The following is a 21969-nucleotide window of genomic DNA, read 5'->3' as shown; positions in this document are numbered from 1 at the left end:
TATTCACTATGGTTCAATGTTGGTCAGTGCTACTGACAATTTGTTTTGGACATGGTTACTTCCGCCTTTGTTCTCCTTCTCGTAGGCCTATTATATGGGACACAGGGTTATTTTGTTTTTGATCTGTTTGTCGAGTATCAGCAGGAATAGCGTACCCCTGTAATTGTGAATTAAAAAGATTCTGTTTAATGTCCAGCCATATTAAAGTGTAGTAGAATTGCATGAAATGTTTATGATGATGCAACTTTCCCGTGCAAAAGAAACGTATCGAGATAGCTATAGTCTAGGTCCACGTGCTACGCTATACGAGCTCAGTCATGCATTGAGCAGTCTTTTTAGGCAAACAGCTGATTGAGTTTATATTGTTCCCCTAAATTATGACTATCCAATCTACTCACCACATACGAATAGTAGGCTCTCCACATAATCGGCAAATTGCGTGATGCATGGATTGCATTTTTATGGTGAAAATTTTGATTCCCAAACTTGGACACACACTATGTATCGGTAGGCTACACCGGTTGTAAAGAGGTTTAATGTGCTACTTTTAAGGATTTAAGCAATAAATATAGAGCACAAAGGAGCTGGGATCCTCTGGGTGAATAGTGGAACGTCAAAACTCTGTTTTCACACTGCGATTGCGCAAATTGAACTGAGAGAACCCTTACCGGGCTGGCGCAGGCCCAGAGACCACGAGTCATTCACGATGAAGAAAGACGGAGTATACAGTGGGTGCGCAGAATCCAGGTGCTTGTGAGAACTTGGGCGGCCGACGTGGGTAAGCCGCCTCTACCATCCGTTCTATGTGGCCAACGTGCATCACTGGAGAATAAACTAGATGAACTGCGTTGAGACTAGTCCTAGCCAAGGAACCATTAAAACTAATTGGTCAGGCTGCTAATACGACCGATATATTCACAGTTGGCTCGGGGTTTCTTGTCATACGGCAGGACAGAACGACTTACAAGACCGAGGGTTGCATGGCGCTGTTACCCTATTTTTCAAATAACAGCTGAGTGTGCAATGTCTAATTATTAAGGAGTTCAAAAGTTATTCGCTCATCTGAGTACCTCCATGATAAACTGTAGACACACTATCCGACCAAGATATTCATCTACAGTTGTACCATCTATTACAACCCACAAACTCGATTTCGCCATTACTCTGCAATGAGCTGTACGCAAAGCAAACAATAAAAATCTCACCCAGAAGTGGCGCTCCTAGTGGCCCGGGGACTTTAAAGCGTCAGGCAGATTTACATCCGGTTTACCGTCATTTCAACCAGCATATGCAACCAGAGGGGGACAAAAAACTGACCCCTTTACCCACACACAGAGGTGATTCAAAAACTCTCCCGTCGCCTTCCATTGTCAAGCACACGCCACTATCTCAAGCAAAAACTAGAGTAATACCAGTGACCCTACAACTCAATTAGCGGAAGTGGTCAGATGACGCGGAATGCCTAGCGCTGATCAAGGACAGTTTTGCCTGTAGCATCGCGACTGGATAATGTTCTGGGATTCATCCAATGGCATTGAGTATACCACCTCAGTCACCCGCGTCATCAATATGTGCATCGACGACGTCTCCCCACAGTGACTGTATGTACATATCCCAACCAGAAGTCCATGGATTACAGGCAACATACAACACTGGCTTAAAGGCTAAGCTGTCGCTCTAGCAATGGCAAGCTTGAAAAACATTACGGACTACAAAGGGAAACCCAGCCGCCAGATGCCCAGTGACGCAAGCCTACCAGATGGGATTAATGTATTTTATGCTCGCTTCGAGGCTGCAGCACTGAAGCATGCATGAGAGCACCAGCTGTTCCGGACGACTGTGTGATCCCCTCTTCTGTAGCCGATGTGAGTAAGACCTTAAAACAGGTCAACATTCACAAGGCCAGACGGATTACCAGGACATGTACTCGAAGCAATCCGTGGACCTACTGGCAAGTGTCTTCACTGACATTTTCAACCTCTCCCTGACCGAGTCTTAATACCTACGTTTCTAACAGACCACCATAGTCCCTGTGCTCAAGAAAGTGAAGGTAACCTGCCTAAATGACTACCGCCCCGTAGCACTCACATCGGTACCATGAAGTGCTTTGAAAGGCTGGTCATGGCTCACATAAACAACATATCCCGGGAAACCCTAGACCCACTCTAATACCGCCTCAACAGATGACGCAATCTCAATTGCACTCCACACTGCCCTTTCCCACCTGGACAAAAGGAACACCTATGTGAAATGCTGTTCATTTACTACAGCTCAGCGTTCAAACCATAGTGCCCACAGAGCACAGGAGCCTGGGACTAAACACCTCCCTCTGCAACTGGATCCTGGACTTTCTGACGGGCAGCCCCCAGGTGGTAAGGTAGAACAACACATCGCCACGCTGATCCTCAACACGGGGCCCTTCAGCGGTGCATGCTTAGTTCCCTCCTGTAGTCCCTGTTCACCCATGACAGTGTGGCCAAGCACGACTCCAACACCATCATTAAGTTTTCTGACGACAACAGTGGTAGGCCTGATCACCGACAACGATGAGACGATAAGGAGGAGGTCAGAGACAACAAACCTCTCCTTCAACGTGAGCAAGACAAATGCAAAGGAGTTGATCGTGGACTACAGGAAAAGGAGGGCCGAACACACCCCCATTCACATAGACGGGGCTGTAATGGAGTGGGTTGAGAGTTTCAAGTTCCTTGGTGTCCACATCACCAACGAACTATCATGGTCCAAATACACCAAGACAGTCGTGAAGAGGGCACGACAACCCCTTTTCGCCTTCAGGAGACAAAAGATTTGGCATCGGRCCCRAGATCCTCAAAAAGTTCTACAGCTGCACCATTGAGAGCATGGTTGACAAAAAAATGTGGTAGGCCTAGAAAGCTGATGGGATCCTCTTTTTAATAGAGGCCATCAAAACTCTTGATTTTTGATTGCATTTACATTGATGTCAGAGTGATTAGAGCAGGGCTCTCCAACCCTGTCCCTGGAGAGCTACCGTCCTGTGGGTTTTCACTCCAACCCTGTTCCTGGAGAGCTACCGTCCTGTGGGTTTTCACTCCAACCCTGTTCCTGGAGAGCTACCGTCCTGTGGGTTTTCACTCCAACCCTAATCTACCACACCTGATTCTAATAATCAGCTGGTTGATAAACAAACAGGTTAGTTAAAACTGGGGTTGGAGCAAAAACCTACAGGACAGTAGCTCTCCAGGAACAAAGTTTTATACACTCAGTGTATGTCACGGGGTGAAAACCGTTTAAGGGCACACAAGTTATTTTCTGCCTGATTTACAGAAGGGTCTTGTTAGATTTAACAGAGAAAGCATCAAATGAGTTTATGTTTTCATATGTTTCTGTGCCTCGGATTCGACACCGAGTCTACTGTGAGCAAATTGATAGACATTGGGCAACACCCAAGCTATTCCAATGAATTATTCTGGATATAATGACAACAAATTACATAGCCTAGTGGGCTTCAACACAATATGATCTGGTAATGACAAATACATTGTKGTTTCCATGTTACACCTGCAATTTTATTAAGCCCTATATGTACAAATTAGACAATTYTATAACATTGAGGTCCTTGAAAATTACAATTAAGTGCTTGAAAATATCCCTGAAAGTCCTTGAATTTGACTTTCCGATGTCTGTATGAACCCTGCTTAAATTATGTATAATCCTTGGCCTATTTTGTTGTATAGGTGGAGTTATAGGCCAATTTACATATATTCCTCTAAGTACACATGTGGAACTGCATGAAAATATGTTTTTATTTTGTTTCAAACTATTTTAAAATGTTGATCCTAATGTTACACATTGGCCCCATTATTTATAAAGACCCATGTATGTATCCCTTACCTTGCTCTCCCATCTTTAMTCCACTCAGCAGATCAATGTTCTCTGGTCCATCTTCTATTGTCTCCTCTTTGACCAGCAGCAGATCAGGCTTCCCATCCTCCATGTCTGCTGACTGTAAGAGATACAGAGTGAGAGGATGTTGGAWCAAGAAATCTGATATGAGCACCCTGCTATGGAGCATCTTCTGATTGGGTAATGAGGGATTGCTATGAGTACWATGCAAACATGTTAGTTGATTTGATTACTTACACGCTTTAATAATTGTATAATTCAAATGCATGGTCAAGACCTGGGCCCGTATCTACAAAGCGTCAAATAGTAAGAGTGCTGATCGAGTTTCAGATCCCCAATTGTCTATATAGTCTTATTCATTATTATCTAAAGGGAAAAACTGATCCTAGATCAGCAATCCTACTCTGAGAGGCTTTGTGGATARGGGCCCTGACCTAATAGCATTCAGACAGTAGTTCATTGTTGGCTCACCTCAGTGAGACTGTGTGTGGTCTTGTGCTGCTCAGCTGGTTCCTCTGTGGGTTGTGGAGGAGGTGTAGTCTGGCTGTCCTCCATGACCATGGACCCCGCAGGGTTCCCCAGACCCTCCTCACACCCCTCCTCCTTCCCAAGCAGCACCTCTGGACCCTCCTCCTGGAAGAGACAGATTATACAGATTACACTGGCATACACTCCATCAGGTACGTACACACAGATAATAAACACACTTTCAACATGGAGTGTTTACCCATCCCCACTAAGTTTGAGTCCTATACTGTAGTTACAGAATGACTTCATTGTTGTAAAACCCATCATGGTGAATATAAATATGTTGGGGCTAAAAACAAGTTAGCTATGATAAGTCAAAAGTCATCAGACTAAAATATTTTGACGTGTACAGTGMGTGTTTGTTAGTGTGTGGGTATATTTATTAAGTGTATATTGGTTATAAATCCTTGTCGGGTATATGCTGAATAGGGTGAGYTCAAAGAGTCTCTGTAGCTATGTTTCCATCCAATTGGCGACACATTTTCAATGCGAATATTCTAAAATCAAGAACAATATGCGCATTTTCTCACCAGAGATGCGTTTCCATCAAATTTACTTGTTGTGGATGAAAGGCTGTGTGATGACGTAGTGCACATAATACATTTTACAGTTAAATTCCATGTACCGAATAAAAAAAATACAAGTTAAATGGGTTTCCATCACAATTTTAACTCTACTGATGTTTTTCTAAAAAAAAAGAATGTAGCGGGTATGCCCACTCTGCTATTGGAAGTGCACTCTAGCCAACAGCGCTATCTGCACACTGTTGGCTAGAGCGCACGTATAGCCTACATGAGATTATTATTATGGACAAAAGAGCGAGATTATTTGTATTTATCAAACGGCAGCCAAMCATCGATCATCATGTCACCAGAATAAGACGCTCGATATTTATCGGAAAGGACCATCTAGCTCATCACCATGCGCTTTCACCACCCTGTGAAATTCATCATTATTTCATATTTAGCCTAATAAACTGTTTTCCTGTTTTCGTAGTGGGAGGACCACAAAACATAAAAGCGTTTCCACCAACATTTCTCACATAATTCATTTTAGCAGACACAAAAAGATCCCACCTTGTCTAGTGTACTTCGTTTCGTCAACATTTGGAAAGTTTACTGGAAATGTTTCTGTTTCCATCAGGCCGGTCATTACATTTTTTATCCGATATGTACTTTTCTCGCATAAAAAGATTGGATGGAAAACTGGTTAATTAAATACAGTCTTAGAATGAAAAGTCTCATTTTATGTTTATTAAACATAAACAAGTGTTAAATAAACCATATGAAAACATCATATAGCCTACACAGTACAAACACAATATGTGACAGACTTTTTAGGCTTATATATCACACGTCTGGATGCAATATTCTACACTGAAATCTGTTACTCTCGTTATTCCAAATGCATCTGTGGATCTTCTCTACTGACAATGAAAATMCAACTTTGTCTTTAATGCAGGGTTTAATCTAAACGTCAGAATCTATCGAGTGGAATGGTTACTTTATGTTATAGAGTGGAATGATTTTTCTGCTGGTGTATCCTGAGGTATCTCCTCTCTGAGAACCTCTTCCCGCAGTGTGTACAGGCGAATGGCCTCTCTCCCGTGTGGACCTTCAGGTGCATCTTCAGGTGGTCCTGGCGGGAGAACCTCTTCTCACACTGCGTACAGCTGTAGGGTTTCTCCCCTGTGTGGACCCTCTGGTGCTTTTTCAGGTCACCAGCCTGGGCAAAGCGCATATGACACTGCGTACAGTTAAAGGGTTTCACCCCTGTGTGGACCCTCTGGTGGATCTCCACTTTTTTAGGGCAGCTGAAGCCTTTGTTACAGAACATGCAGAGAAACCGTTTCTCTTTAGTATTGCCTGATGTGGCTCCTCCTCCCTGAGCCTGGGCTCTAGCCCTGTCGTTTGAGTTCAATACCTGATCGAAAAGGACGCGGCCGTGTGAATCGGAAGGCCCCATCGACGTGGACACTGGGTCYCGATCCCTGAGCGTGTGTAAAGGGGASAGGCTAGTGACATTTGGATTTGTCTCTAAGCTTCCCCTGTAATCTAAGAAATATGTGCCCTGTGAGTGTCCGTCTCCTAAGTGACTATCTGCATTCCATGTGGGAGGAGCGTCACCCTCCACTTTCACAGTCACCTCATCTATCACTATAACCTCCCCTTTCTCATCTAGGCACCCTTCAGAGTATACACTACTACTGTACTGGTTCCAGTSCCCTCTAGACAGATCAGTCTGTGTCTCTAAACCCAAGGGCATGTTGCTAGGGTCCATCTCTGTAGCGTAAGAACAAGACGGATCATCACCGCCAGTGTCTAACGCGTCACCATAGCCATCCCCACGGGAATTAACCATCCTCTGGCTCTGGTGAAATACTGGTAAGTACTCTGAACCGGGAGCAGGAGGACAGCCCAGTCTCCCCAGCCTCTCTGGGTCTGATCTGTGGTCAGATCCTGTGTGTAAGAGTCTGTGTGTTACAGTTAATGTCTTGGTGTCTGTCTGTAACTTGAGGACGGCGTTCGGCGTTCCACTGACCTCCGTGATACTGCGCCGGGTTCGAGGCTGCGCTGGGGCAGTGGTGGGGTCCTCCGTGACTACAGGATCTCTGCTGTGCCGTAGGTCATCCTCCCCTTCAGACCTCTCCTGCTTAACCCCAGGACCTGCAGACTCTGCATCTGCAGACTGACACAAGAAGAGAAAAGGTTATTACCGGTACATGAGTTTAATTGGATAACAARGTTGTCGGGAAGTCTCACAAGCTCCCATATGGCATATAAATAAGGGTGTTCATGAATAGCTGAGGGGTTGCCATTCTGAAATAAACAGGTCACATTTTATGTAATTTTGATCTAATACTATTACACTAACCTCTATCACMATAACGTGCTGGTTTGAGGTTCCACTCCCCTCATCAACAGTGATTGGTTGGTCATCACTCCATGTATTGTGTCCCGCTGGCTTCACAAAGCTCTTGTGGCCTCGAGTGAGATGTCCTTCACCTGCGAGAGTAAATAGGGGGGGAAAAAATAGGTGTTTAGGTTATGGACTGTCAATGCTCAACTATATACTGTACACTATTGACACATCTAGAAGTGGCAAGGATGTAAAGTAACACTTCYCATATCTTCTTCATATACTATTTATAGATCTATTTATTATAATCCATGCCTCATATTGTATTCAATTAGTAAATTATAGGAAATGCATTAAACATGAATCTGGTTAGAATATGATAGTGTCTTTGTGCAAGATAGCTAAGTAATCAGGGGAATTATTGCATACTATCCAAAAACTGAACATGATCCAATTCTAGTTAACCACATGTGTAGAATGGGAACGGGGCGACAGACACTGAGCTATCTATGAAAGGCAACAGGCCGCGCACCTCGGCCTTCTGCAAAATGTACCTCTTGCCAATCCTCTGTACCGGTCGAGGATCTTGACACTACTGGGACGACTGGCGAGGACGCGCTCTCGTGCCCCTTTCAGTTCCAGTAACTGTAGTTTCCTCCGCAATCCCCTGTTTTCTTTCTGGCCTTGAGAAATTTCCAAACGAAACACTGCATAGTCGTCGTCTACGAGTTTACAGATCTCTGCCACGGCGGCATTCGCTAGCACCTCCATGATGGAGGCTATTTGAGTGTGAAAAACCATACAGTTAGCCATTGTTAGCAGCTAACTAGCATTACCTAGAAAACATATATCAACCAAGTCCTCTCTCCAACGCYAATTAAATACTACGTGGGGTAAGTATGTGATGTTGTGCAGTTAAATTAGTCATATTTTGAGTTCCATGGTGTTAATAAACGTCTAAATAAAAACGCGAACGTGGAAATTGTTCTTGGTCGTTTACTTCCGTTTACTTCCGTTTACATGGATGTCGGCGTCATAGTTCAAAGGGTATGCGCTGGTGACGCTCATGAAACCAGAGGTGCGTTCAGTTCGCTTGTACGTTTGCTACATTGCGGAAYGGTTTGTACTGAACAACACGTTTCCCCAAAACGTTATTGTATGTTCTTGAACAGACTTTCAGATACGTTTTCTCCCGTTTGGTGGTTGTATCAAYGTGTGCCTTGAATCAATAAGAGGTACTGTATTGAAATGGCAGTGGCCATGCTGACAGTGTTCACCAACCCASCCTCACACGTCCACGTTTTCAATTGGTCATTCAGTACAGTATCGTTTCCTTTCAACTGAATTATCCATTAAAATACTGAACGCAACCCAATTTAAACCATGGTACCAAATTGAGTTACAAAACCATGACGGATCTGCAAAAATCAATTATCAWTCTGAAGACTAAGATGGCTAGTTTATGGCACTGTGTCTACATTTTAGCCAGAATTTTGTACATTTTCACCCAAATTCGAATTACCGAAATGCGTTCAGATTAAATTCATACAATGTTACTTGAAAAAAACCTGGGACATCATATAAACTGGGACAGCTTAACCCTTAGATACCCAGACACAGTTTACCTTGCAAAAAAAAAATCGTGAGTGATAGGAATGTTCAAGGAGACCCCAAATAACATATTTSTGTGGGGTTTGGTTTACATTACTTAATCTCCGATGTTACATARACGTAACAAACTTTTCAAGTGACTTTACTTAGCTAAAAATTAAGATTATTCTMAGAAAATGTACTCCGGTGTCTTTGGAAATTGTATAAGCATTTTGCATGCATTGAATTTCAGAAACTCACCTTTTTGACAATGTAGGAGACCATTCGGAGGAGCATTTGTGATTTTCAGCGCCAATCTGATAGTGTAATTACAACGATTCGCTGTGTCTTTGTGAGACGCAGAGTAGGTGAACGGATGTTCTCTGCATATGTGGTTCCCACCGTGAAGCATGGAGGTGGTGGTGTGGGGGTGCTTTGCTGGTGATACTGTCGGTGATTTATTTAGAATTCAAGGCACACTTAACCAGCAAGYCTACCACAGCATTCTGCAGCGATACGCCATCCTATCTGGTTTGTGCTTAGTTCCACTATCATTTATTTTTCCACAGGACAATGACCCAACACACCTCCAGGCTGTGTAAAGGCTATTTGACCAAGGAGAGTGATGGAGTGCTGCATCAGATGACCTGGCCTCCACAATCACCTGACCTCAACCCAATTGAGTTGGTTTGGGATGAGTTGGACCGCAGAGTCAYGGAAACACAGCCAATAAGTGTTRAGTATATGTGGGAACTCCTTCAAGACTGTTGGAAAAGCATTCCAGGTGAAGCTGGTTGAGAAAATGCCAAGGTGTGCAAAGCTGTCATRAAGGCAAAGGTTGGCTACTTTGAAGAATAGAAAATATATTTTGATTTGTTTAACACTTTTTTGGTTACTACATGATTTCATATGTGTTATTTTATAGTTTTGATCTCTTCACTATTATTCTACAATGTATAAAATAGTAAAAYTATTTWAAAAACGAACGAGTAGGTGTGTCCAAACTTTTGACTGGTACTGTATACAGATGCCTCACAAGTCCTCAACTGGCAGCTTCATTAAATAGTGCCCGCAAAACACCAGTCTCAATGTCAACAGTGAAGAGGRGACTCCGGGATGCTTGCCTTCTAGGCAGAGTTGCAAAGAAAAAGCCAAATCTCAGACTGGCCAATAAAAATAAAAGATTAAGATGGGCAAAAGAAAACAGACGCTGGACAGAGGAACTCASCATCCCAGAGTCGCCTCTTCACTGTTGATGTTGACACTGGTGTTTTGCGGGTACTATTTAATAAAGCTGCCAGTTGAGGACTTGTGAGGTGTCTGTTTCTCAAACTAGACACYAATATACTTCTCCTCTTGCTCAGTTGTGCCCCGGGGCCTCCCACTACTCTTTCTATTCTGGTTAGAGCCAGTTTGCACTYTTCTGTGAAGGGAGTAGTACACATCATTGTACGAGATCTTCAGTTTCTTGGCAATTTCTCGCATGGAATAGCCTTCATTTCTTAGAACAAGAATAGACTGATGAGTTTCAGAAGAAAGTTATTTGTTTCTGGCCATTTTGAGCCTGTAATCGAACCCACAAATGCGGACGCTCCAGATACTCAACTAGTCTACAGGCGGACAGTTTTATTGCTTCTTTAATCAGAATAACAGTTTTCAGCTGTGCTAACATTTGCAAAAGGGTTTTCTAATGATCAATTATACTTTTTAAATTATAAACTTGGATTAGCTAACGCAACGTGCCATTGGAACACAGGAGTGATGGTTGCTGATAATGGGCCTCTGTACGACTATTTAGATATTCCATTTATTTTTTAAATCAGCCGTTTCCAGCTASAATAGTCATTTACAACATTAACAATTTCTACACTGTATTTCTGATCAATTTMATGTTATTTTAATGGACATAAAATGTGCTTTTCTTTCAAAAACAGGGACATTTCTAAGTGACTCCAAACTTTTGAATGGTAGTGTATAAATACTTGATAGAACTGCAATACACCCTGAATCTACACAACTGTATTGGTGTGTATTCTCTGAAAAGTAGGGCAAATCTAATAAACTCTATTTGAATCCAGGTTTCTCTGGAGACAGAATATTACGTTATACATATCAAATTTGATTTGTCACATGCGCCGACTACAACAGGTGTAGACCTTACCGTGAAATGCTTACTTACAAMRCCTTAACCAACAATGCAGTTCAAGAAATAGAGTTAAGAAAATATTTACTAAATAAACTAAAGTAAAAAATAAAACAAAACGTAACTTCATCAAATAACAATAATGAGGCTCTGTACAGGGGGTACCGGTACCAAGTCAATGTGCGGGGGTACAAGTTAGTCAAGGTAATTTGTACATGTAGGTAGAGGTGAAGTGACTTTGCATAGATAATAAACAGCGACTAGCAGCAGTGTAAAAACAAAGGGGGGGGGTGTCAATGTAAATTGTCTGGGTGACCATTTGATTAATTGTTCAGCAGTCTTATGGCTTGGGAGTACAAGCTGTTAAGGAGCATTTTGGTCCTAGACTTGGCGCTCCGGTACCGCTTGCCGTGCGGTAGCAGAGAGAACAGTCTATGACTTGGGTMACTGGAGTCTTTGACACTTTTTTGMGCCTTCCTCTGATACCGCCTAGTATATAGGTCCTGGATGGCAGGAACCTTGGCCCCAGTGATGTACTGGGCTGTACGCACTACCCTCTGTAGCGCCTTAAGGTCTGATGCRGAGCAGTTGCCATACTAGGCGGTGATGCAACAGGTCAGAATGCTCTTGATGGTGCAGCTGTAGAACGTTTTGAGGATCTGGGGACCCATGCCAAATCCTTTCAGTCTCCTGCGGGGGAAAAGGCGTTGTCGTGCCCTCTTCACGACTGTCTTGGTGTGTTTGGACCATGATAGTTCGTTGGTGATGTGYACACCAAGGAACCTGAAACTCTCGATCCGRTCCACTACAGCCCCGTCGATGTTAATGGGGGCGTGTTCGGCCCTCCCTTTCCTGTAGTCCACGATCAGCTCCTTTGTCTTGCTCACATTGAGGGAGAGGTTGTTGTCCTGGCAGTGTCTCTGACCTCCTTATAGGCTGTCTCATCATTGTCGGTGATCAGGCCTACCCTTGTTGTTTCATCAGCAAACTTAATGATGGTGTTGGAGTCGTGCTTGGCCACGCAGTCGTGGGTGAACAGGGAGTACAGGAGGGAACTAAGCACACACCTATGAGGGGCCKCAGTGTTGAGGATTGCCGATGTGTTGCTGCCTACCCTTATCACCTGGGGGGCGGCCCGTCAGGGAATCKAGGATCCAGTTGCAGAGGGAGGTGTTTAGTCCCAGGGTKCTTAGCTTAGTGATGAGCTTTGTGGGACTTTGGTGCTGAATGCTGAGCTGTAGTCAATGAACAGTATTCTCACATAGGTGTTCCTTTTGTCCAGGTAGAAAAGGGCAGTGTGGAGTGCGATTGCATCATCTGTGGATCTGTTGGGGCGGTATGCGAATTGGAGTGGGTCTAGGGTTTCCYGGATGATGGTGTTGATGTGAGCCATGACCAGCCTTTCAAAGCACTTCATGGCTACCGACGTGAGTGCTACGGGTTACCTTTGCTTTCTTGGGCACAGGGACTATGGTGGTCTCTTTGAAACATATAGGTATTACAGACTCGGTCAGGAAGAGGTTGAAAATGTCAGTGAAGACACTTGCCAGTTGGTCCGTGCATGCTTTGAGTACACGTCCTGGTAATCTGTCTGGCCCGCYGCTTTGTGAATGTTGACCTGTTTAAAGGTCTTGCTCACATCGGCTACGGAGAGCGTGATCACACAGTCATCCGGGAACAGCTGGTGCATGCATGCCTCAGTGTTGCTAGCCTCGAAGCGAGCATAAAAGGCATTTAGCCGATCTGGTAGGCTTGCGTCACTGGGCAGCTCGCGGCTGCGTTTCCCTTTGTAGTCTGTAATAGTTTTCAAGCCCTGCCCCATCCAATGAGCGTCAGAGCCGGTGTAGTAGGATTCAATCTTAGTCCTGTATTGACACATTGACTGTTTGTTGCTTTGTTTGAGAGCATAGCGGGATTTCTTATAAGCGTCCGGATTAGTGTCCCGCTCCTTGAAAGCGGCAGCTCTAGCCTTGAATCCCGGAACATATTCCAGTCTGTGTTAGCAAAACAGTCCTGTAGAGTAGCATCCTGCTTTATCACTAGAGGGTAGAGGGGGACCTATATCAGTGATGATAGATAGATCATCTGCAGAGATATAGCTCCTCAAGTACTTGTCTATGGCTATAACGGGTTATAACTAGGTATGACTTTGTACAAAATCAAATTACCTTACATATACGGTTAGTTCCAGTCAAAASAYCTGATAAAAGTCTGTCAGTGCTATGGATACTTGGTAGAACTGTAATACAGAAACCAGCTACCCCTCTGAATGTACACATAGTGCTGTATTGGTGTGTATTCTCTGAAAAATAGTTATTATACGGGAAATGCAGAATTTCTATAATATCCTCCAATATTCTATATGTGCAACTTAATATGGTATTTGGGATGCGATAACATTTGGTTTGGACTGACATTGAGGATTTGAGCATGCTTTTTYAASCATCCTGGCATTGGCTCTACCACTCCCATTGTTTCACTAACAGTGATGCTAATGCTGYCTGTGGGGTAAGTAAATACATAAAACTAAGCCATATTTTGGGTCATTGTCTCAGGATCAATGGATGAATCAGTTTTTGTCAATAAAATTAAGTATATGTAAAATGTTGTTCTACCCCCCGCCCCCTTTAATTGGCAGTAGTTTTTACCACAAATATGACAAAAATGTATATTTACTTCAAAATTCTAAAAACTAAATAATCATACAATCAAATGATGGTAAAWCAGATTTTTTGTACTAATGTGGATTTGATTTTGGGGAAAAATATGCACATTATGGGAAAAATTTATATTTTAGTTTTTTACAGAAAATGAACATTAATTGTATTTGGCTAAAAATAACAGTCTGTTTATTTTATATTTTTTCAAATAAGTGTTTCAAAAATGTATTGACTCGTGCTGAGTACTTATCTAATCAAGGTATATAATATTAGTTACATGCACGATATATCGGTGAGCATATCGGAATCGGCCAATATTAGCTAAAAATGCCAACATTGGCATCGGCCCGATGTCTAGTTTAATGCCGATATGCAAAACCGATGTCAAAGCTGACGTGCATACCTACAGTTGAAGTCGGAAGTTTACATACACCTTAGCCAAATACATTTAAACTCAGTTTTTCACATTTCCTGACATTTAATCAGAGTAAAAATTCCCTGTCTTAGGTCAGTTAGGATCACCACTTTGTGAGTCTTGTGTCAAAAATGGGGGAATAGTGATATGTAGGAGTGTATCGAGTGATACATGAAGGAGGGTACTGTTGTGTTGCTTGTTCTGTTCTGTTTTGATACAAATCTCACCAGATTGGGTCTACTGGATTACTGGGATTTKTCCCGATGGGTTAGAGGTCTAACTTCCTGATCCTGTGACTCTGCGATGAAGTTGACAGTGTGATGGGCAGTATAAGCCAATTAAAAAAAAAAAAAATCTACAGAATGTGTTGTTATTCTCTTTGACGTGTTTAGAAATGAACTGAACTAAACTAAACTGTGTTTCTGATCTGTCCTCTCGAGGTTATCACGAGGGTGACTGCAGTCGTTGTCTTAATGCATGGAAGGAATCATTTGACCATGAAAACGGTGTGAACCTCAAAACCCCCTCTAACCGGCTGAAGAAGAGCGACAAAGGCGTTCAATCCGGCCCTGTCCGCACCACTTCTACCGAGAGACCTGAGTCCGAGCTAGCAACCGGTGTAAAGCATCCAATCAAAGCTATCAACTGCTTTTCTCTCATGCCTTTTCTCTCAGGAGTGGGACAGGAGTACARGTGGAGTAAGCATGGAGAGAGATCCGTTCCAAAAGTTCTCTCATGTTGCTGGTATGCTGGTTGGCAAGGGTGCGACATTATCATGGGCCATCCACTTGAACTATGAAGAGGCGCCAGAAGATTGAGTGCCTGAAGGGTGGAGTTTGTCAACTACGCCCAGAATTGATTTGAATTTGGGGTATTAAGTTGATTGTAGAGGTATACACATTGCTACATTTAGTTATTTAGATTAAGAATGCATTGGGATACTGATCTGTGGTTATAATCATGATAAGAAAGTGAACACTATAATTATGGATAATTATGCTGTATGTTAATATAAATATACATTCTGCCAGTGTCGATGTGCTAAGTTGAGGGTTTTTAACTGAGTACTAGGACCAATCACTGAAGCATTGTTATTCTAATTTTGGGTTGGATAATTAATTGGGTATTGATTATGATTTGGAAACTGAAAGATTTTTGAAAACTGACCAATTGATTTGGGTATGTTCTTAGTATGTTAATAACTATATGAGTGAAGCAATTAATGTATTATGGATGGATTGTTTTGATTGATGTTATGCTAATTGTGACATGGGTAAAGAAGTTGTGTACTAAAGTTGTTGACACTATTCTCAGCATGCCCTGGTGAATGGAGAGYGTGAACTCTGACCCTGAGAGTGAACCTGATCCTAATCCATTARCAAATTACATTTTCTAAATGTCCACCATGCTGACCCTTATTATTGTGCCAGGTGCCAGTGTGACGTTTGTCCTGTGTGTTGTAATGAAGCTTGCGTGCTATGTGACAAAGAGTTGATTGCCGTATTTGTGCTACAAGTCCTTATGAACCTAAATAATTGATTGTAATGTTTGTGTTGGAGGTTTTGCCTCCAAAGGGGGAAGTGAAAAGAATGTAATAATATCTGTACATTATAGGAATACCTGTAATTACAAAAGTACAATGATTAATGTTTTGCTTTAGCTTGAGATTAAGAATCAGTGGTAGAGACTTTGTAAGTGCATGAAGAGGTCAACTGTACAAAAGTCAGATGCCTGTGTGTTGAAACTATACTTTCAGTTCCTGTTGAAACTATGTTCCAGTCTTACTTCTGCTAGCACATGATAGCAATAGGAGGAAGGAGGATTGGGAAACTAACTGCAAATAACAATAAGCTGAACTCCGCCTGGCAGAGACATCTTTGTATTAATTATGAGCTTATTTGGTATTAAAGTTAAGGGACATCACCCTGGGCGGGGCGATCCTCAGTAGGGGATAAAAAGGGAAAACACCATKTTTTGTACTGAGTGTGTTACTTGCAAATTACTGTAAGTGTATACTCCGGGTTGCAATCTGGCTTGCAATCCTTATTAAACAAACTAACATCTGATCAAATAAGTTTCCTGTGGTCTCTTGTATAACATAGGGCAGAATTRCCTTACACTATTCACCGGTGAATAAATTCCTGAAATGGAGAATGGATTAAACTATTTACCTATTTAATAACCAGACCTTTATAAAAAACGTACTATGCTGAATTCTTGACGCCCAATCGAACGTGCTGCTATATGCTGTCGGGCACACCCACAAGCGTTTGCTGCTACTCTACTTTATTCCGGGGAGAGGGTGCTAGGGAGTCTTCTGGGTGGGGAACGACCAATGGGTGAGTTTCCCTGTGGATCATGCTTTTTGTTACACATCCATGGGCTTATCAACACTAAAGATAACAATGATATAATTAATAAAACATTCCTTTCTGGAAAAACAATATCAACACTAGCTATTCTCTCTTGGAATTTGAAACGGATACATTTTCCTATCAAACGTTATAGCTGTCTTGATATTCTAGCAAGAAACCATATTGCTATAGCAATGCTCCAAGAAACACACCTGCTCCATAAGGACACACACAGAACGCAGAACCATTTGTACAAACTGTCTGCTTTTTCATCAGCCCCAAACAAAATTAAAGGTGTAATCATAATGATACATAAGAAACTCAAAATCACCATCTTGGGTAAAGACCAAGAAGGCAGAATCACTTGCCTTAAATGTATCCATAATGGAACGAAAATGTACTTTATTCATGCATACGCTCCAAATTCATATGATCTTACGTTTTTTGATTGTCTGAACTGCATATTACAAATAACTGAATTCCATCTGGTTATCCTACATTCTGTGATCAATTTGAAATCGAACCAAATTAAATCATAATGATCAATAACAAATTCAGTCGACGACCTCCGGATTCTATGGGACGCCATCAAAGGTTTTGCATTTCCAACTTTATTTATTGATAAAAGTGGGTTTGTTACAAATCATTTATCCTCAGATAACCTCCGTCGACTATTACAGAGCCTTCAGAAAGTATTCACACCCCTTGACTTATTCCACATTTTGTTGTTCCAGCCTGAATTTAAAATGGATTACATTTAGATTTTTTATCACTGGCCGACACACAATACCCCATAATGTCAAAATGGAATTATGTTGTTTGACATTTTTACAACTTAATTAAACATGAAAAGCTGAAATGTCTTGGGTCAATAAGAATTCAAACCCTTTGTTATAGCGAGCATAAATAACTTCAGGAGTAAAAAAGGGCTTAAAACTTCTTATGGCTGCAGGGCAGTATTGAGTAGCTTGGATGAAAGGTGCACAGAGGTGCCCATAGTAAACTGCCTGCTCCTCAGTCCCAGTTGCTAATATATGCATATGTATTATTCGTATGGATAGAAAACACTCTGAAGTTTCTAAAACTGTTTGAATTATGTATGTGAGGTATAACAGAACTCATATGGCAGGCAAAAACCGAGAAGTTCCACTTCCTGTTTGAATTTTTTCCGAAGTGGCAGATTTTCAACCAAGCTCTCATTGAAATTACAGCGAGATATTGATGAGTTTTCACTTCCTACGGCTTCCACTAGATGTGAACAGTCAATAGAACTTTGTCTGATGACTCTAATGTGAAGGGGGCCGAAGGAGACAGGAATGAGTAATCACTGCCACGAGCTGACCATACTTTCACATGCGTGTTCACATGAGGAGGACCTCCGTTCCACCGCTCATCTGAAGTCAATCTATTTTCCGGTTGGAACGTTATTCAAGATGTATGTTAACAACATTCTAAAGATTTATTCAGTACATCGTTTGACATGTTTCTACTGACTGTTACGGAACTTTTGGACATTTCGTCACGTTATAGTGGACGCGCTTTGTGACTTTGGTTAGCGCGTTTGGTAAACAATTCCAAAGTAGCTAATTGGACATAAATAACGGACATTATCGAACAAATCAAGCATTTATTGTGGACCTGGGATTAGGACTGCATTCTGATGAAGTTCATCAAAGGTAAGGAAAACATTTATCATTTATTTTCTGGTTTTCTGTTGACCCCAACATGGCGGCTAATTTGGCTATTGTTCTGAGCTCCGTCTCAGATTATTGCATGATTTGCTTTTTCCGTTAAGTTTTTTTTACATCTGACACAGCGGTTGCATTAAGAGAGGTATATTCTATAATTCCATGTGTATAACTTGTATTATCATCTACATTTATGATGAGTATTTCTGTTGAAACGATATGGCTATGCAAAATCACTTGATGTTTTTGGAACTAGTGAATGTATCGCGCCAATGTAAACTCAGATTTTTTGTTATAAATATGAACTTTATCAAACAAAACATGCATGTATTGTGTAACATGAAGTCCTATGAGTGTCATCTGATGAAGATAATCACAGGTTACTGATTAATTTTATCTCTATTTCTGCTTTTTGTGAAAGCTATCTTTCGCTGGAAAAATGGCTGTGCTTATTGTGGTTTGGTGGTGACCTAACATAATCGTTTGTAGTGCTTTCGCTGAAAAGCATATTTGAAATCGGACACTTTGGTGGGATTAACAACAAGATTACCTTAAAAATGATATGACATTTTCAATTTGGCGCCCTGCACCGAATTTTCAATTTGGCGCCCTGCACTTTCACTGGCTGTTGTCATATCGATCCCGATAGCGGGATGCAGCCATAAGAAGTTAACAAGTCAAATAATAAGTTGCCTGGACTCACTCTGTGTGCAATAATGGTGTTTAACATGATTTTTGAATGACTACCCCATCTCTGTACCACACATACAATTATCTGGAAGGTCCCTCAGTCGAGCAGTGAATTTCAAGCACAGATTCACTGGGCAATCCCAAAACATATGCATATAAGTCCTGACTGATCCAAGAGGGCAACCGTTGCAAAGATTATTGCCAGAGAGTTTCATCTGGAAGCGGCGATATGGTGTATCAAAACATTTGTGAATACATTTTAAATGAATCAACTGGTGAGATGTTTTTTGATGATAAAATATTGTTCCATATCACCTTCCAGTTCAACTGTTCTCCAAAACCTATTAGTTCTCTGTTCCAGATGGAAGTGACCGCAGGTGAACACTTGTCGATCGAGTTAAGTTTGGAGTAGAGAGTGGAGACCAGGCCAAAAGATTTGGGAGTATTCAAAAGAGTCTCAACTAGGTGATGGGTGGCAATAAGGGAATCCCAGGGTACTCCGTAGGCTTTGAGAGCCAAGCTGAGCATAACAAAGTCCCTGGGAGATTATATGATTCTCTGAAGTCTTGAAAAGTTTGAAGACCTGAATTGTCAAATATGTCACTGAGGATGAAAGACCATTGAGGAAAAACAAAGGGTGTTGAGCCCGATAAGTTATGGTTGTTGTTCCATAATGGAGAATGGCTGTGAAAAGGGAATAAGATCATGAGATGTCTGTTGGCCTGTCTCCACACTTCAACTGCATTAGCAATTATTGGACCCATTCGAAGACATATAGATTGTTGTATACAGCCAGAGGTATTGTAGCCTAATGGGTTTTATTCATCTATGGGTATTTTCTGTTGAAAACAATTACCATTTATATTTGTCTWTAATGCAGAGTTTGATCTAAACGTCAGAAGCTATCGAGTGATATGGTTCCTTTCTATGTTATAGAGTAGAATGGTGTTTCTGCTGGTGTATCCTGAGGTAGCAGCTTTCCAAGAACCTCTTTCCGCAGTGCGTACAGGTGAACGYCCTTTCTTCCGRGTGGGCCTTCAGGTGCKTCTTCAGCTGGTGCTGGCGGGAAAACCTCTTCTCATACTGGGGGCAGCTGTAGGATTTCTCCCCTGTGTGGACCCTCTGGTGCCTCTTCAGGTTGCCAGCCTGGGCAAAGCGCATGTGACACTGTGTACAGCTGAAGGGTTTCACCCCTGTGTGGACCCTCTGATGGATCTCCACCTTCTGGGAGCAGCTGAAGCCTTTGTTACAGAACATGCAGAGGAACAGTTTGTCTTTATTATTGCCTGATGTGGTTCCCCCTCCCTGCGCCTTGGCACTTTGGTCTTTTGAGTTCAATACCTGATCGAAAAGGACGGAGCCATGTGAATCGGAAGGCCCCAATGACYTGGACACTGGGTCGTATTACTGGTACTTGAGTTGAATTGGATAACAATGTCATAGAGAAGTCTCACAAGCTCCCCTATGGCAGATAAGTAAGGATGTACACTACTGTTCAAAAGTTTGGAGTCACTTAGAAATGTCCTTGTTTTTGAAAGAAAAGCTAAATGTTTGTCCATTGATTAGAAATACAGTGTAGACATTGTTAATGATGTAAATTACTTTTGTTGCTGGAAACGGCTGATTTCTAATGGAATATCTACATAGGTGTACAGAGGACCATTACCAGCAACCATCACTCCTGTCTTCCAATGGCACATTGTGTTAGCTAATCCAAGTTTATAATTTTAAAAGGCTAATTGATCATTAGAAAACCCTTTTGCAATTATGTTAGCACAGCTGAAAACATCAGCATTTGTGGGTTCGATTACAGGCTCAAAATAGTCTTCTGAAACTTGTCAGTCTATTCTTGTTCTGAGAAATGAAGGCTATTCCATGAGAGAAATTACCAAAAACGGAAGATCTCGTGCAACACTGTACTACTTACTCCCTTCAAAGAACAGCACAAACCAAAAATATAGTGTTACACTTCAATGACAGTGTTTTAGCTATGCCAACACACCAAACAACACATATGTGTAATATGTGAGAATGTAAGCGTACCTTGAGCCCTATACTACATACATGGTACTGCATTAAGTACTGCATTTTCTTCCCAGTCCTGTCTGGTACAGCGACGGTGGGTTTGTGCCCATAGGCGACGTTGTTGCCTGGTGAGGACCTGCCTTACAACAGGCCTACAAGCCCTCAGTCCAGCCTCAGTCTGAGCACTGATGGAGGGATTGTGCGTTCCTGGTGTAACTCGGGCAGTTGTTGCCATCCTGTACCTGTCCCGCGGGTGTGATGTTTGGATTTACCGATCCTCTGCAGGTGTGTTACAAGTGGTCTGCCACTGCGAGGACGATCAGCTGTCCTGTCTCCCTGTAGCGCTGTATTGCCCTGGCCGCATCTGCAGTCCTCATGCCTAAGACACGTTCACGCAAGTTTTCATAACTGTGACCTTAATTACATACCGTCTGTAAGCTGTTAGTGTCTTATCGACTGTTCCACAGATGCATGTTCATTAATTGTTTATGGTTCATTGAACAAGCATGGGAAACAGTGTTTAAATCCTTTACAATGAAGATCTGTGAAGTTATTTGGATTTTTACAAATCTTCTTTGAAAGACAGGGTCCTGAAAAAGGGACGTTTCTTTTTTTGCTGAGTTTAGTTTACACTTAAAGGGCCTTTCCTTGGTGTGAACGGCCTCTTCACATACTTAGCCTCAGAGAAGCACTTCCTACACGTACGGCTGGTATGGCTTGTCTGTCCTAATACTTGGCCTCCCACGTTATGATGTGGTAGAAGCAGGAGCCAGTCTTTGAGCTCCCTCGAACTCTAGCTATTGTTATTGGGATTGTGTGATGGAAATGTTTATTCTGCTTTTATCCAACCCCCTGATTTACACACATACATACAAACACACATTAGGTTGTAGAGGCTGGAGCAGAGAGCAGCTGCAGTGCACCGTCCAATGAGCAGTTTAGGGGGTTAAGTTCCTTGTTCAAGGGAACTTCAGTGGTAGGTGGTCCCTGAGATATTGATGCCAGCAACCCTCCGGTTGCCGGCTCACTCCTCGCCAGATGTGCTCTGTGTGGTTTGGTCCCGGTTCCGACTCGGGAAGGAAGAGTGATGGCTCCTGATCCATGGTCGTGATCCGGGGCAAGTCTTTGTGAC

At 42.2% G+C, this 21969-nt stretch overlaps 1 protein-coding gene across 3 annotated transcripts in view; it reads right to left on the bottom strand.

The window, feature by feature from the left end:
• LOC111971305 (uncharacterized) overlaps window positions 1-21969 on the bottom strand; it is a 124910-nt gene that overhangs the window by 16102 nt on the left and 86839 nt on the right. The window contains exons 1-5 of one of the 3 annotated variants that reach the window (XM_070446395.1): window positions 7827-8367; window positions 7288-7418; window positions 6955-7086; window positions 4357-4518; window positions 3874-3985 (exon numbers count right to left, since the gene is read on the bottom strand). In XM_070446395.1, the coding sequence (XP_070302496.1) occupies window positions 3874-3985; window positions 4357-4518; window positions 6955-7086; window positions 7288-7418; window positions 7827-8085 (796 nt within the window). In that variant the 5' untranslated portion in view covers window positions 8086-8367. Of the gene's footprint in view, window positions 1-3873; window positions 3986-4356; window positions 4519-6954; window positions 7102-7287; window positions 7419-7826; window positions 8368-21969 lie in introns of those variants that run through there. The other 2 variants (XM_070446394.1, XM_070446396.1) reach the window with 2 other exon arrangements.

Source organism: Salvelinus sp. IW2-2015, linkage group LG13 (assembly GCF_002910315.2).
Source record: "Salvelinus sp. IW2-2015 linkage group LG13, ASM291031v2, whole genome shotgun sequence".
In the NCBI taxonomy this organism is placed as follows: Eukaryota; Metazoa; Chordata; class Actinopteri; order Salmoniformes; family Salmonidae; genus Salvelinus; species Salvelinus sp. IW2-2015.
This window is presented reverse-complemented; position numbering and strand designations above follow the sequence as displayed.